The sequence below is a fragment of the Ursus maritimus genome, unplaced genomic scaffold, assembly GCF_017311325.1.
Source record: "Ursus maritimus isolate PB19 unplaced genomic scaffold, ASM1731132v1 scaffold_11, whole genome shotgun sequence".
NCBI lineage: Eukaryota > Metazoa > Chordata > Mammalia > Carnivora > Ursidae > Ursus > Ursus maritimus.
Genome location: NW_024423453.1, coordinates 13,016,541 through 13,031,899, shown reverse-complemented (window position 1 = coordinate 13,031,899; position 15,359 = coordinate 13,016,541). Strand labels below are relative to the sequence as shown.

General features: G+C 36.9%; 1 protein-coding gene across 2 annotated transcripts in view; it reads left to right on the top strand.

Moving 5' to 3' along the window:
• The window catches only part of SEC24D (SEC24 homolog D, COPII coat complex component), a 98,391-nt gene that overhangs the window by 27,963 nt on the left and 55,069 nt on the right, over positions 1-15,359 (top strand). For both annotated transcript variants that reach the window (XM_008689465.2, XM_008689464.2), the window contains exon 8: positions 3,247-3,374. In XM_008689465.2, the coding sequence (XP_008687687.1) occupies positions 3,247-3,374 (128 nt within the window). The remainder of the gene's footprint in view (positions 1-3,246; positions 3,375-15,359) is intronic.

Below are 15,359 nucleotides of genomic sequence, written 5' to 3'. Positions count from 1 at the left end.
TAAGTTTTTTTTGTCTAAGTTATGTGAAATGTTTAACAATAATAGGGGTTCAAGCATATTTACATTTATTACCTGATATTTCTTTTTCTTTTATTTCTGCTGCCAAAACTCTTGTTTTTACCCCATGTTAGTATTTACCTGGACTCTAACAGTAATGACCAGTCTACCTGTCTCTAATGTTTTCCTGCTCCCAGAAGCTGTCTGGTAGTTTAGTTTTTTCAAGTATTTATGTGATTATATTGCATAATAAATAATAATAAAAAAATGTCCCATCATTGCCCATGGGCAAAAGGATTGATCCTAATTACTCATCCTTCATAACTAGAGACAAACTTATCTGGGATATAGTAAAGAATTTTGGTAGGTTTTAATATCACTTTTGTCATTTGCTAACCCCTTAACCTTTGGCAAGTCACTTAACCTCCTGATGTCTCAGTTTTCTCCTCTGTAAATGGGGTCTTAAGGGTATCAATTTCATAGGGCAATTGTTGAGACTAAAATGAGTTCACATGTAACGATCTTAGGATGATGCCTAATACACTGGCAATTACTGTCATAGTTATGCATCCAGTTTTGGGCTCTGCTGCAGAAGCTCTGAGAGACAACAGCAGAAATGTGGTACCAACAACAACTGGATTCAGCCTGCAGTCATAATAATTTGTCATGCACAGTATTTTGTTTTGTTTCTATTTGAAGTAGTTGCCATTAGGTAAAATTGTAATATCTTATGTAGAAACCCAGATTTCTAGCTGTTCCTAAAAAGTAAAATCTGGCAATAATAGGTTAGAGCTGAACTGAAGAAACTCAGCTTTCATAGGTCCAACTTTCCACTCATTCTGGGCCCACCCGTGCAGCAAAACCTGGCCAGAGAAAGGCTCCTAGCCAGGCCGCAGTGCCCGCCCCTGTGCACTCGGGACCATGTGCTTTCCAGCACACTGTCCTTCCCCAAGTCCTTCACTTTTCCGTTCTTATTAGTAACTGTTTCACGTTCCTTCCTGAAATCTGCAATACCTCCTCTCCCAGTTTTTCTTTTAGCTGCTCATATGTCATCCTCTCTGAGAAAATCATGCAGTCAGAAGAGAGCTTCTACAGATTCTCGCTATCGTATCAACCCCTGCCCTAGTGTGCACCTGTGCTGTGCTCTGCCTTTCTGCTCTTGGCCATAAGGGAATGATCTGTGCTCCAGTCAGAAGCTAGCCTCCCCTGCAGTGCACTACTCTTGTATATTGCTATAATAAGTCTCCCCCCTTTTCTTATGTCATCAATGTCTCTCTCTCTCTCTTTTTTTTTTTAAAAGATTTTACTTATTTATGAGAGACAGCCAGCGAGAGAGGGAACATAGCAGGGGAGTAGGAGAGGAAGAAGCAGGCTCCTAGCCGAGGAGCCTGATGTGGGACTCGATCCCGGAACGCCGGGATCACGCCCTGAGCTGAAGGCAGACGCTTAACGACTGCGCTACCCAGGCGCCCCATCAGTGTCTCTCTTTTTACACTCTCCTATCTTAAACAATAAAAAAAACTTTTTGACCTGTTTTCCTTACCAGCTACCCTTCTTTTCTTTGCTCCTCCCCTAGGCAACAAAATTTGAAAGGATTATTGCCAATTCCTCTCCTTACTTTCTCTCTCAAACTCACTGTAGGCAGGCTTCCCACCCGAGGTCCTAGTCCACCAAAACTCTTTCTTCTGGGTCCATGTTGTTAAATCCAGTGGTCTTTTTTTTTTTTTAAGTTTTTATTTAAAGTCTAGTTAGTTAACACTACACTATTATATTAGTTTTAGGTGTACCATACAGTGATTCAGTAGTTCCGTACAACACCCGGTGCACGTCACAGAAAGTGCACTCCTTAATCCCCACCCCCTATTCCACCCATCCCCCTGCCCGCCTCCCCTCTGGTAACCATCAGTTTGTTCTCTATAGTTAAAAGTCTGTTTCTTGGTTTGCCTCTCTCTCTTTTTTTCCCCTTTGCTCATGTGTTTTGTTTCTTAAATTCCACATTTGGTTATTTGTCTTTGACTGACTGGACTGACTTATTCTGCTAGGCATAACGCTCTCTAGCTCCATCCACGTCATTGCAAATGGCACGTAAACCCAGCGGTCTTGCTGATGTAGTGGTACCACCTGGCATGGATGATCATGCTTTTCCTTGATGTAGTTATCCTTTTCTCTCCTTTAACTGGTTTTTCCTTTTCCTCTGACTTCTTTAGGTTAGAGGACCCAGTGCTTAGTTCTTGGTCGTCCTCTCTGGCCACAATTATTCTATTGGTGGTTTCAAGGTAGTTTCATGGCTTTAGTTTGTTTTCCCAAATGCATATCTTCAGCCTGGTGCCGACTCAGATATCTAGTTGTTTACTCAGCTTTACTGTTGGATTGCTTAGCAGAGTTCCCAAAGTGGACGTGTCCAAAGCCAGATTTCTGATCTCTGCCCACATACCCATTAACACACCTCTTCCCTTCCTGCAGCTTTTCTCTTGTCAATTGGTGGCAACCTCATGCTTCTGGTACCTTAGGCAAAAACTTTGGAGCCATTCTCAATCTTCTCTTTCTTTCCCACCTCCTGTCTTCACACCTCATACATCACTCCCATCAACACTCAGTGTACTTCCAAAATATGCCCAGAATATGGCCACTTGTCAGTAACTCTACTCAGGCTGGTCCCTGCCACCACCGTTTCTCCTCTGGTTGCTGTACAACCTTTGTTACTTCTCTGAACTCCTCATCAGCTGCTGTGCCCAACGTGGGCTCCATTCTAGCCACACAGGCCTCCCGTGATTCCTCCACCAGGCCAGACATGCCTACCCCCAGACACCTGCCTGGGTCAGTGCCTCACTTCCTGGGAGTCTGCTCAAATGTTACCTTTTAAATAAGGCCTACTCTGTCACTGCTTAAAGTTGCAGTCTGCCTCCCACTACCCCTTAACCAGATATGCTTTTTCATAGCATTTATCACCTTCTAATGACCTATGTAATTTACTTATTTATTGGGTTTAATAGTTATTGTTTGTATCTTCTGTCAGAACATAAGCTGTACACGGAAGCAATTAGGATAGTGTCTAAAACTTAGTAGACATTCAATAAATATAAATATAAACATAGATCGTAGCATTGCGTAATACTACTCTTTTTAGAAATCATGAAGAAAGTGATACAAATAAGGCATTGTGTTATCTAGAATTATAAATATTTAAATATTATAGGGCAGATTTTTTTTCCTCAGCAAATTTTAAGTGTGTTCCTTTGAACATTTCAGGCAATGCTAGTCCTCGATACATTCGTTGCACAACATACTGTTTCCCATGTACGTCAGATATGGCCAAGCAAGCTCAGATTCCATTAGCTGCTGTCATCAAACCCTTTGCCACAATTCCTTCAAACGAGGTAAGTACGATAAAAAGAGCTATTTATTCAAGGGGTGCCTGGCTGGCTGAGTCGGTGGAACATGTGACTTGATCTCGGTGTTGTGAATTCGAGCCCCACGTTGGGTGTGGAGATTACTTAAAATCTTAAAAAAATAGCAATTCAGTAATTTAGCAATTCCAAAATTTTTCTTTCATCATTGTTTTCTTTTGCATTATTCTATACTATAAATGGAAAACTGGAGAATATTTATATAATGCAGAAACATCTAATCATTCAATTCACTAGGAAGACCAAAATCTGACAAGCTATGTTTTTTGACAACCTGTATAACAAACACTAAAGGACAGGGTCACTTTTGGGTCTTTTGTAACAATGTGCATATTCAGGAAATATGGAATGTCACAACGACAAATACTAAGACTTCTCATGTGACCTTTATACCTAGTTATGGGCCCCAACATCTAGGTGTTCTGATGAAGGAAGCTAACAGAACCTAAGGTCTGTGGTCTTACTATAGCTGCTTTAATAGTCGCGGGGCCAAGGTGCTCATAAACTCTTAAAGTCAGTATAATTAAAAAGCATATGCTTTGACTTGGAAAGATGTACCCAGTATATGATTCATCGGGCAAAAAGATAAGAAGTGGTGTTTATTTTAAATTTCTGATATTAGGGTGGTGTTAATAGATGTTGATTGAGACATTCCCCCCAACACGGCTGCCATTCCTTCTTTTCGTGCCCTGAATGGTGGATTCCCAATGCACACAGAGACACAAGGTACTGTAGTAGAGCTAGTCAAATAGGTGAGGAAAAGCTTTAATTCTGGCTGGAGCTTTGACCATAATTCCATTGCAATAGTCCAGTAAGCTATACTGAGCCCTGGATTCCTTTTGCTCCAACCAGATTCTCTTCCCAAATTAACCCTCAGCTTGGCTGTAATGACCCTTTGAGGTTGGCCGATCTAATGATCACGTAACAGCACCTGAGCAAAAGGCAAATTATCTGCACAAGAGAACAGATTTGTCCCCTTTTGTGGGCTAGCCATGCCAGCCAATATGGGCAGTAGCGTGGCATGGGGAAGGGGATGAGGGTCTGCTTTACATCACCTTAGGGAAGGAGGAAATGGAAGAGAGACAGTGTGCATGTGGACAGTGGCTTTCTTACCCATTGAGATGTCCACTCATTCTCCTTATAGTGTGGCAGAATGCTGCCTTCTCTTTGGGGGGTAGAGTGAACTGGGGTAGAGTGGGGCATAGAAGAGGCTGTTCCTAGAAACCAGTCTTACATGCAATATTGTCTCATTTGTAAATCAAGAAGTACATTCAGGGGTGCCTGGGTGGCTCAGCTGTTAAGTGTCTGCCTTCGGTTCAGGTCATAATCCCAGGGTCCTGGGATCAAGCCCCGCATTGGGCTCCCTGCTCGGCGGGAAGCCTGCTTCTCCCTCTCACACTCCCCTTGCTTGTGTTCCCTCTCTCACTGGCTGTCTCTGTCAAATAAATAAAATCTTAAAAAAAAATGAAGTAGTACATTCAGTATTTACTTTACTTAAGTATGGTCTCTTACATGATGGTCCCAGAAATTTAATATTAATGTCCATAAAATCCTCTTTAGAATCACTATGCTTAATAAGGATAAGGTAGACCAATGTGTAATGACAGATCCATGCTAAATATAATGTGTGTGTGTTTCAAATAATAGCTAGAAGTAATTTTTACTATTTTTCAACATTTTATTGTGAAAATTTTCAAGCATACAGAAAATGTAAAAGAATTTTATGGTGAACACCTAGATTCTACCATTAACATTTAACTATACTTGTTTTTATCACCTGCTGATTCATCTGTCCATCAATCCGTCTTTTTTTATGCATTTCAAAGTAAATTGTGGACATTAATTAGTACACTGCCCCCTAAATACTCCAGCATGCATATTATTAATGAGAGTTCAATATTTTCTTACAGATTATTTTTCCTTTTGAGTCAAAATTGATTTACAATAAAATGCACATATCTTAAATAACCACTCACTGAATTTTGACTAATGGATACACCTGTGTAACCCTAACCTCTCTCAAGATGAAAAATGTTACAGGGGCGCCTGGGTGGCTCAGTTGTTAAGCATCTGCCTTCGGCCCAGGGCGTGATCCCACCGTTCTGGGATCGAGCCCCACATCAGGCTCCTCTGCTGGGAGCCTGCTTCTCCTCTCCCACTACCCCTGCTCGTGTTCCCTGTCTCACTGGCTATGTCTCTCTCTGTCAAATAAATAAATAAAATCTTAAAAAAAAAAAAAAAGATGAAAAATGTTACGGTCATCCTTAGAAGTATTTCATCCCCTTTCTGTCTGCCTCCTGCCCCTTCTAACAACCTTCTTTCCCTGGCAACCATTGTTCTGTTCCTCCCCCCCCCAGATTTGTTTTGCTTATTCTAGGTCCTCATATAAGTAGACTTCCAGAGTATGCACTCTCCTGGGTAAGGTTTCTATTATAAGCATAATGTTTTAGAGTGTTGTCAACATGCTATTGCATGTATTAGTAGTTTGCTCCTTTTTTATTGCTAAATGGTATTTGACTACATGGACATATTAGTTTATCTAGACTTTTACTGATGGACATCTGAGCTCTTTCCAGTTTTTGGCTATTATGAATAAAGCTTCCATAAATACTCTTGTACAAGTCTTTCTGTGGACATATATTCATTTCTCTTGGATTAATACCTGTGAGTAGTTTGCTGGCTCACAAAGTACATGTTTATTTTTAGTTTTATAAGAAACTGCCAGACCATTTTCTTAAGTGGTTGTACCACTTTACAGTCCTTCTAACATTGCATTAGAGTGCCAGTTGCTCATTATCCTCTCTGTTTGGTGCTGTCATCTTTTTAATTTTAGAAGTTCTTTTTTTTTTTTTTTTAAAGATTTTATATATTTATTTGAGAGAGAGAGAGAGAGATCCCGAGCAGTAGGAGGGGCAGAGGGAGAAGCTGAGCAGGAAGCCTGGGACTCCTGGGACTCCAGGATCATGACCTGAGCCAAACACAGATGCTTAACCAACTGAGCCACCCAGGTGCCCCTAATTTTAGAAGTTCTGATGGCTCTGGAGTAGTATCCATGGATGTGTTTTTATTTCAATTTTTGTACTTTGAACAAAATTTAAACAACTACCAGTGAATAACATCACACTCACGTACATACCACCCATCATTAACAAATGTTAACATGCTGTCTATTTGCTTAAAAAATTTATGAGAATTAAAACTTCATAGCTACGTATGATATTTCTTTAACAGGCCATTCCTCTCCCACCTTCCCTTTTAGGGGCAGACACTGTAATGAATTTGGTATCATCCTCCCTATATGCAACTTTATATATTGACTTCATGAATCCATAGTAATATGTAGTAGTGTTTTACTTTTTAATGACTCAGTTGATTTTAAATAAGTACAATAGAAACTTAGATGAAAGAGGTATACAATGAATAAAAGATCCCTTTCTACCCTTCTATCCTCCCACTTACAGACAATCTTAACCTATTCTTTGTGATTCCTTCTGGAAATGAAAAATGCATATACCAGTATATAAGTATACGTCCTTTAAAAAAAATAATATATATATACTACTATATATACATATATATACTACCACATATATATATATGGTAGTATAACATACACACTCTTCTGCACCTTTCTTCTTTCAATTAACATGTCTGGCACTCCTCCCATGTCACTACCTACAGAGCTGCCTTATTCTTTCCAACAGCTGAGTGCCATGATATATGAGTAAGACAAGCACTGTTGTAACTGTACGTATCAATTTTAAGGCTTGTAAGATTCCAGAATTGTGAAAATTTAAAATACGAATCCTGAAATTGAGGGAAATATAATAACAAGAGTGTAGCCTGGGAGAATGTTATAGCAAACCCTGATACATCTCTGGGGGGGAGGTGGGATTACTGCATATATGCCCTCTCTACCTCACTCACTCCTATGCTATCAGAATCATGTTACACTAAGCTGTTACTTTCATAATCAGAAGGTAGCACTTCTACCTTGAAAGAAAGCCAGGCAGCAACTTTACTCTGTATCAGTATGGGATACAGGGGATTTCTGCCCCCAGGCAGTGTTAGCTTGAGTGCGCCTTGTTCACTGCAATGAATCTGCAGTTTTCAGCAGCACACTAGCTCTCCTCCCTGCCCCTCCCCATGAGACAACTGCCTGGGGCCAACCACCCATGCAACAGAACAAAACTCAGCAGTCATTCATACCCAAAACCAGAACCTGTAACCACTTGTTACCACCATTTAGTATTAACAATGAAATTATTCAGTGACGTGTTCCTGAAAATAAAACTTAGTATTGAGAAAAACTTTCAAATGTTAGTTCAAGCAAATGCCCCCCATGCATATACACATTTCATACACAGACTAAATGTGTATGCTTTCTATTTAACAAAGTTGTTTGATCTAACCAAATACTAACTCCCTACCAGCATGAAGTTGTTTTTTTTCCCTTTGGTGAAAACTTATGCTGCATTTTAGTCTTTGTGCTTCCCAAAGTAATAAATGGATGAGTTAAGAGTGGTGACTTATTTTTGGAATCTGACTTAGGGAGAAGCTCTACTTGAGAAAATAACATTCTCTGTTCTTTTCATGTTGCTAGAGACTCTGCACACTGACCAGGTAAATGTATTTTGACTGCTATTTTTTTGCTATTGCAGCTCTCTATAGAAGAAGCTCTTCCTTTTTCCTTAGACCTTTAAAAACAGGATTACCCTGAATATAATATACATATCTTATGTATTGTTTGAGTGGTATAATTGACAAATGAAATTGTATGATATTTAAGGAATATACTATATTTATGTCTCTTACATAGCAGTGTCTCCTGAGTTGAATGAAGACATTCTTTGTTCAAAAAAGTACATTTACTTTTATTTGTTGAAATAGGCTTACAGGTAAGAAGAAATATGAAAGGGGTGCTAAAACATCAGGAAGAAGTTCCTAAAGGTTGTACTCTCAAAAAACTTGTCTTCCTGTTTGGGAATTAATTGGGCCTTAACGAGGCGAGCCACTAGCCCTGGGGAACCATCACTGCTACGCTGTGCTGATGAGCTGGATGAGGCAGGATTTGGGCCTCCTTGACAGTCTCGTCTTGTGGCTTCCATGGCACCTCCCTGGTGTATTTGTTTCTATCCCCTATGTGTTTTTCCTGATTTATAATATTGGTGTTCACCAAGGCATGGACTTGGGATTTTCTCTTCTCTCTTTAGGCTCCTTTTCCTTCCAAAGACTAAATATCATCTGCTGTTACTGATGAGAAGAATAGTAGTCAGACTTAGCACTTAATGAGCACAATTATGAGGGTTTTTAAAATATATGTTCATTTATTTAATCTTCACATCAATCTATTTATTATCCCACTTTAGAAATAAGGAAACTGAGGCACAGACTTATGTAACTCATTAAATAACAGAGCTAGGATTCCAACCCAGGCAGTCTGACATGCGGGTCCTTAATTCCAAATCACTGTACTGTTACTCTCTTCCTCAGTCATTCCTGCATATTCACATATCCAAATGCCTTCCTGAAATCTCCCCTTGGGTACCTCATAGAAACCTCAGACTTGCTGTGTTCAACAGTGAATTTCTGATCTCTACACCCTAAACCAGTTCATTGTTCCATATATTCATAAATGGTACTACCATATATTTAATTGCTCAAGCCAGAAATAAGAAATAAGCAATTATAGTTAATAATAGAAAATAAAGGACATGCTGATTTTTGATATTTATAACCTATAATCAGGGAAATAAATTTTAAAGTATCTTTCTTAAAGGTAAATGGATTGTATGAATACTGTTATTCTCCATGTAAGTAGCATTTGAATTTATTTTCTTCTACAATAAATGACCTGCTTATTTTTAGGTATAGTAAAATTTTAAGATTTTATTCCTTATCTGACTAATATTGCTATCATTGCTGCAATTCAAAAAGATATCCCTAAAGATATCTTGATTTGGCATCTATCAAAAGGATTAAAAAAAGGATTTAATACAGTTGGGTTTTTTTTTAGTTGGTTCTATTTGACAGAACCTTTTAAAGCATGCCATTGTGTTAGCAACGGCCTACAAAAATAAACCTAATCCAAGCAGTTATGATTAGAGAATGTTCCCTGTGAGCATTTGCTTTGGAGATGTATGCTATTTCCAAGGGTATATATATGTCATCATTGTTTAAGATTTGATGTTCCCTACTATAAATTATAATTTTTTGTATGTGTCTCAAGTGAAACCTGTTGCCACATTCAATGAAGTTAACTATGAGGTATTTATTCAGGAAAAGTAATTGGTTATCTTGTAAGCTCTTCTGTTTAGTAACTTGTGATTTTATTTTTGATGCTGTATTTTAAGAACGAAGGTAGACATAGTTTAGATTTCCAATGCAAAAGGATTAAAGATTATACTTAATTTTGCATTTTCTTCAGAATAGGAAATCTTTACATTTTGGACAAGTGCGTACATCTAATTATACATGACATTAAGTAATTTCACCTATAAACCAGGTGGCAGAAGCTTTTACTGCATCTGTGACTAGATTCATAAATATCTGTTTATATTTTTTTAGATTATAAATGGATGTAATAGTCAAAGTAATTTCTTATTGAATTAATGCAGTGCAGATAAACTTTTACCCAAGCCTTTAAATTTCACTTGATTTATAATCCCCTAATTACTCTGTGCTAGGAACTGAGGTGAACTTTAGGGATATGGGGGAAAAACAAGATGAGTTACTCTTGTCTACGACTTCCAGAAAATTTGCAAGTACCCAGCTAATTTTTTGTGCAGTATGGAAAAAACTCTGATGGGGACAACTTTGTTCTATGGAGCTTACGTTCAGGGAAGTTTTACCTTACTTATGACTTAATGAAGAAGTTTGTCCTATTATTAAACACTGTTTAAATTCTTTTTTCTTAATGATTGTTCATATTCTGATAGATTCAGTAGATATGAAGAAGCCATTTGAAAGAAACAGGAATGGATGTCAAAGAATTGACAAAGGGGGTTAAGGAAAAAGGAAAAGACTGTCAGAGGATAAACCCAACACGAACACAGTATGTCAGGGGTGGACTCCATATGCATCACCTGTAGGAGTGATTGCTTGGTCGTCATGCATTTGACTTTTCAGCCAGTCCTGCTGGTGTGATTGGACAGTTTGGCAGAGTTTACACTGTGGTTTAATGCATCAGAGGAAAAAAATGGTCTCACTGTAGTATTGTGTCTGTATGTTATCTTTTAGGAAGATAGCAGCTTGTGAAGTAGGTGTTATCTGAGTTTTATAGATGTCGAAGCTCTACAGATTCTGAGGCTATTAAAGTAGAGCTCCGACCAATGCTGCTGGAGTTCAAGATTTCACATTCCAAGTTCTTTGACTACATCTGCTGGCAGTGGTTTTAGCAATGGACGTCTTGCTCCTGTAAGCTCATGAGTTATCTTGAAATGTGTGTCTTAACCTCTTTTCTTGAAGTCTTGTGACTTTAAGCAACTGCTTAGCACTCCTTGAAGGCAAAGACCATCCAAAATCCAGCAGTAGGCTGGGTATGCAGTAAAGGTCCTAGTTGAAGAAATGTACTCTAAGGGTTGGATAGAGGTTTAAATGACAAAGATAAACCAAACTACAGAATGGTGGTTGATTTCTAGGTATTTAGGCCTCTAAATTAATATTTTTAGCACAGTCTTTTTTTTTTTTTTTAAAGATTTTATTTATTTGAGAGAGTGAGCAAGCATGAGCAGTGGGGGCAGGGGAGAGGGTTCAGAGGGAGAGGGACCTTGGGATCATGACCTGAGCCTTAGGCAGATGCTTAACCACCTGAGCCACCCAGGTCCCCCTAGCATAGTATGTCTTAATTATTAAGTTCCCTGTTGATAAATATGTCACTTAATGAAGTGAAGTTTTTATCTTACTTTGGCTATCCTATTTTATTTGGTACTTTTAAATGACTACAGACTTCCCTTATAACCTCATTCGCCTCTCTAACTCTGTGGATAAAGAAAAAAATCATTTGAGAGATTGTAGATGTATTCTAGCACAAACTAATGAATACACATTTCAGAATATTCAATCATATATTAATGAGGGGTTATATTTCATCATAAAGAGCAGAAGAGTGAAACAAGTAGGGAGAAATTTTGATCATAATAAAGATAGAAGCCAATAAAAATTGGCTATTTTCTCCAAAGTACAATAGATAGTAACCAAATGGTGGAACACTGGGTTGGGAGTCAGGAAATGACTTTAGGTCTCTACTGTGCCTTGTATTGTGACCTTGGGCCTTTATTCCCAAGAGGGAGAAGTCTAGCTCTGATGTTCTATAGATCTAGAAGGCTGCTAGTGTCTACCCTTCTTTTCCACTTTATTGTGCGCTCAGCATGGATTACCATGAATTCATCACAAATCCTATATGTTATTAGAAATTCTAGTGAACAAATTGCAAAACCCAACCCAGAGTGGTTTTGTCTATATTATATTTTTAATAAAAGAAATCTGCAGTGTATTATTCATTTAAAAAGCACATGAAGATTGTGAGACTACGCATTTTTTTACATATAGCCCAAATTTAGCTAGCTTTAGTGAAAAACATGCCCTGAAATGAAATTGATTATGACATAATATTATGTCCTTTAAAAAAACTTTAAGAATACTTATAACTTAAATTATTCTGAAATGAAAGCTTCAAGAGCCTGAATCTATTTTTAATACGTGCGTTATAATCTGAAGTTGTCTGCTTTAATGCAATATTTTAGAAGGTATTAACATAAAAACTTGGAAAAATAAAATACATGTACTCAAATAGAAATAGAATTATGAATATAACATTTAAAATACTTTAATATATAAAGTTACTTTAGAAACTGAATCTTATCCCTTAACGATTTTGGTCACTGTTTATATAGTGCTATGAAAAAGTTTGGCAGCTGAAGAACAGAATGTTGTCCCTTTTTAGAATGGTGTTATAGCAGACATACAGGGAGAGTCACATTTGTCAGGGCAAAGGTTATTAGAATTCTATTTTAAGTTACAGTGTGGATGATAAATGCACCAAGCTTATCTTCTCAATTACCAAATATATTCATGTAAATCTTTATTGTTTACTAAATGGAGAATACCTTCAGGAGAAATAAGAATAAAGAAGAAAACATGCTGCCTTGATTTAATTTTCAGTGATTGCTAAGTTTTGTGACTTCCTGTGCCTGGTGATTGAGTGTGTGTCGTCCATAACATATGAGCCAAGACCAGTCTCACTGGATGTAGAATGCTGGACATTCATGAGGGGCCACCCTGGAGAGGAAATTTATTTTAGAGCCTCTTGCTATCATTTTCATCAATTCTAAGCCCCACATTTTTTCACTTTTTAACATTTCTAAAACAGGAATATCTCTTATTAAAAAGGAGTTCTTAGCATTGTGTCTTGTTTAATTGGAAGCTTTTGTGTGTCTTATGATTGATGAGATTTTGGGATCTGTGAGAGACACTATTTATGCCTTGCTTCCTGGTCCTAACTTTACTCAAATTTTATGGTTATTTCGTTAATACAACGGCTTAAAATTTATACAGTTGATGTCCTCTTAGTGATCAAGTATGAGAGAATAAAATACTTTAAAATTTTATATTTGAAAGTTTACTAGGCATTCCACTGATTAAAAGCCAAAAAAAAAAAAAATTGAACAAAATCCTATTTTGAGAAGAAAGGAAGAAGGAGGGAAGGAGAGTAGGAAGGAAGGGAGAGAGAAAAGAAAACATTATGCAAACCTTTCATGTCTGAAAATGACACCCAGCTTTCTCTGAAGCACAAGTGATTTTTGAAGTGACTCTTTGTCAGGAGTTAAGCATAATTATGAGTAAAGCAAGCAGGAATTTTGGAGTCACATGAAGTCGGGTATGCATATTAACTCTACCACTTCTGGTAATGTGACCTTGAAAGTATTTAACTTTTAGGGCCTCATTTCTCATAAATAAAATTATGATAACTCTACTTACCTGATAGTTGCTTAAAAATAATAAGCGGGTATAAGGAATGATAGTTACTCTTGCTATCATCTTTATCATTATTATTATGATTATTTGCTATGCAATATTAAACTCCTCCATGGAAAATTTTATTTAATTCAGCAATCATTGATTTGGGGACTTTACAGTATACAAGGAGCAGAAATATGAACTACAGTAATTTAGGTTTACTTGAAATGTATACATTTAAGAGGGATGTTATCATATACCTTCAGTGATTCTAGCTACACAGCTTACCCAAGAAGGAGGAAATTGATATAGACTCCACATTTACATTCATATATAAGTGGAAAGAGTTAGCTGCTCATTTACCTTTTTAAAAAGATGTTGCATGGTACTGTTATTTGATAATATATCATACATTTTCTATCTTTATTATTCAAGTGATAAGCACTCACCATTGCATAAACATTTATATAGCTTTTGATTTGTCATGAGCTTCTTCATGGACATTTGCTGGAATAATTTCCCCTTAATCTCTCACACTATCCTGTCTTTTTAGCCTAGCCTAATTAATTTCTATTCAACTTTTAGATTTCAGTTCAAAGTCACCCTCTCAGAAGAGCCTTCCAGGATATCCCACATTTATACTCCTTGTAACTCATACCTATACCATGTGTCACAGTTTGCAGTTTTGTGTTTATGTATTTGATGGACGTCTTTTTCCCACTAGGTTCTGTGAAGGTAGGGACCACATCTGATTTTTCCTCACTGTTGCACTCCCAAGACCTAAAACAGTGTCTGGAACATTTTTGCACTAAATAAATATTTAATATGATATTTTCATTACTCAGTGTCATTTATATATGGAAGTAAATTAGAATTTTCGAGCCCAGTAATTTGATGAAAGTTTCAGAATAAAGATCTATATGATTAAACATTTATTGAACATCTGCTTTGTGTGCAAATGTTGTATTTGTAACTGAATGAGTTACAAAGTAAATAAAAGAGGAACTGACTACCTAGGAACCAAGGTAAAGCTAGGACTTGCATTTTGGAGTCATCTCTATCCAGGCATCTGACATTTACTTGCATCTCCATGTTCTATATCAAAGAAAATATTTTCTTTACCACCCATATGTTCTTACAAAAAAATCGCCATTTAGATACTCACTGGAAATTATCCTTGCTTTTAGTATTGCTGGCAGACAAAAACACCTGTGCTGACTAGGGTAACAGTTGCCTAAAGGATTTCCTGGACAGTTAAATTCTTCCTAAGTTTAGCTTAGGTTTCAATTTTATCTCCCCCACCCCTAATGTTAGTTTCTTTCAATATTGTCTCACTGTAAATGTGAAGTTATATGCTCTGTGTGTGTGTATTTATGAGAGAGTGGGAAAGGGGGAGATATATGAGACATGTAAAGAAAAGATTAAAATCTTTAAAATCTTACTCATTGGGAAAATAAGAGCATCACTGACTTTCAGAAAAAAATATTTCTGCAAAATACAGGTAAACAGAGAGTCAAAATTATAAAATCTGGTGTGTATAGATATGGAACTCATCCACCAGAAATCACTTTTCTTAATCCAAAACTGAACTACTGAGATAAATTGAAGTATTTTAACATAGGAATGAGATCTAAGTTTCTTTTGGTTTACTATACTCCAAACTTTACTATGCTTCAAAACTTAAAAGTTTTGAAAAGCCTTTTATCTAAATACTCCAAACATATAATTCTGTTTATATTTCTCTTTTTTTAATAGTTCTTCTTTCTTAAAGAAAAATGATAGAAAATGTGTATTAGCTCATATTTATCAATTTTTATTGTTTACTTGATAAATTAAGCAGTCATCACCTTCCCTTTCCTTCCAGCTTATTAATGATATATAAAAAGTATATAAATGTATTTATTTCTCCAGATGCTTTTGAATTGGTCACATGCATTTTTAAGTGAAAATTTTTTTCTCAACTTTTTTAAAATCCTATTTTCAAGTCTTTCCTCCAAA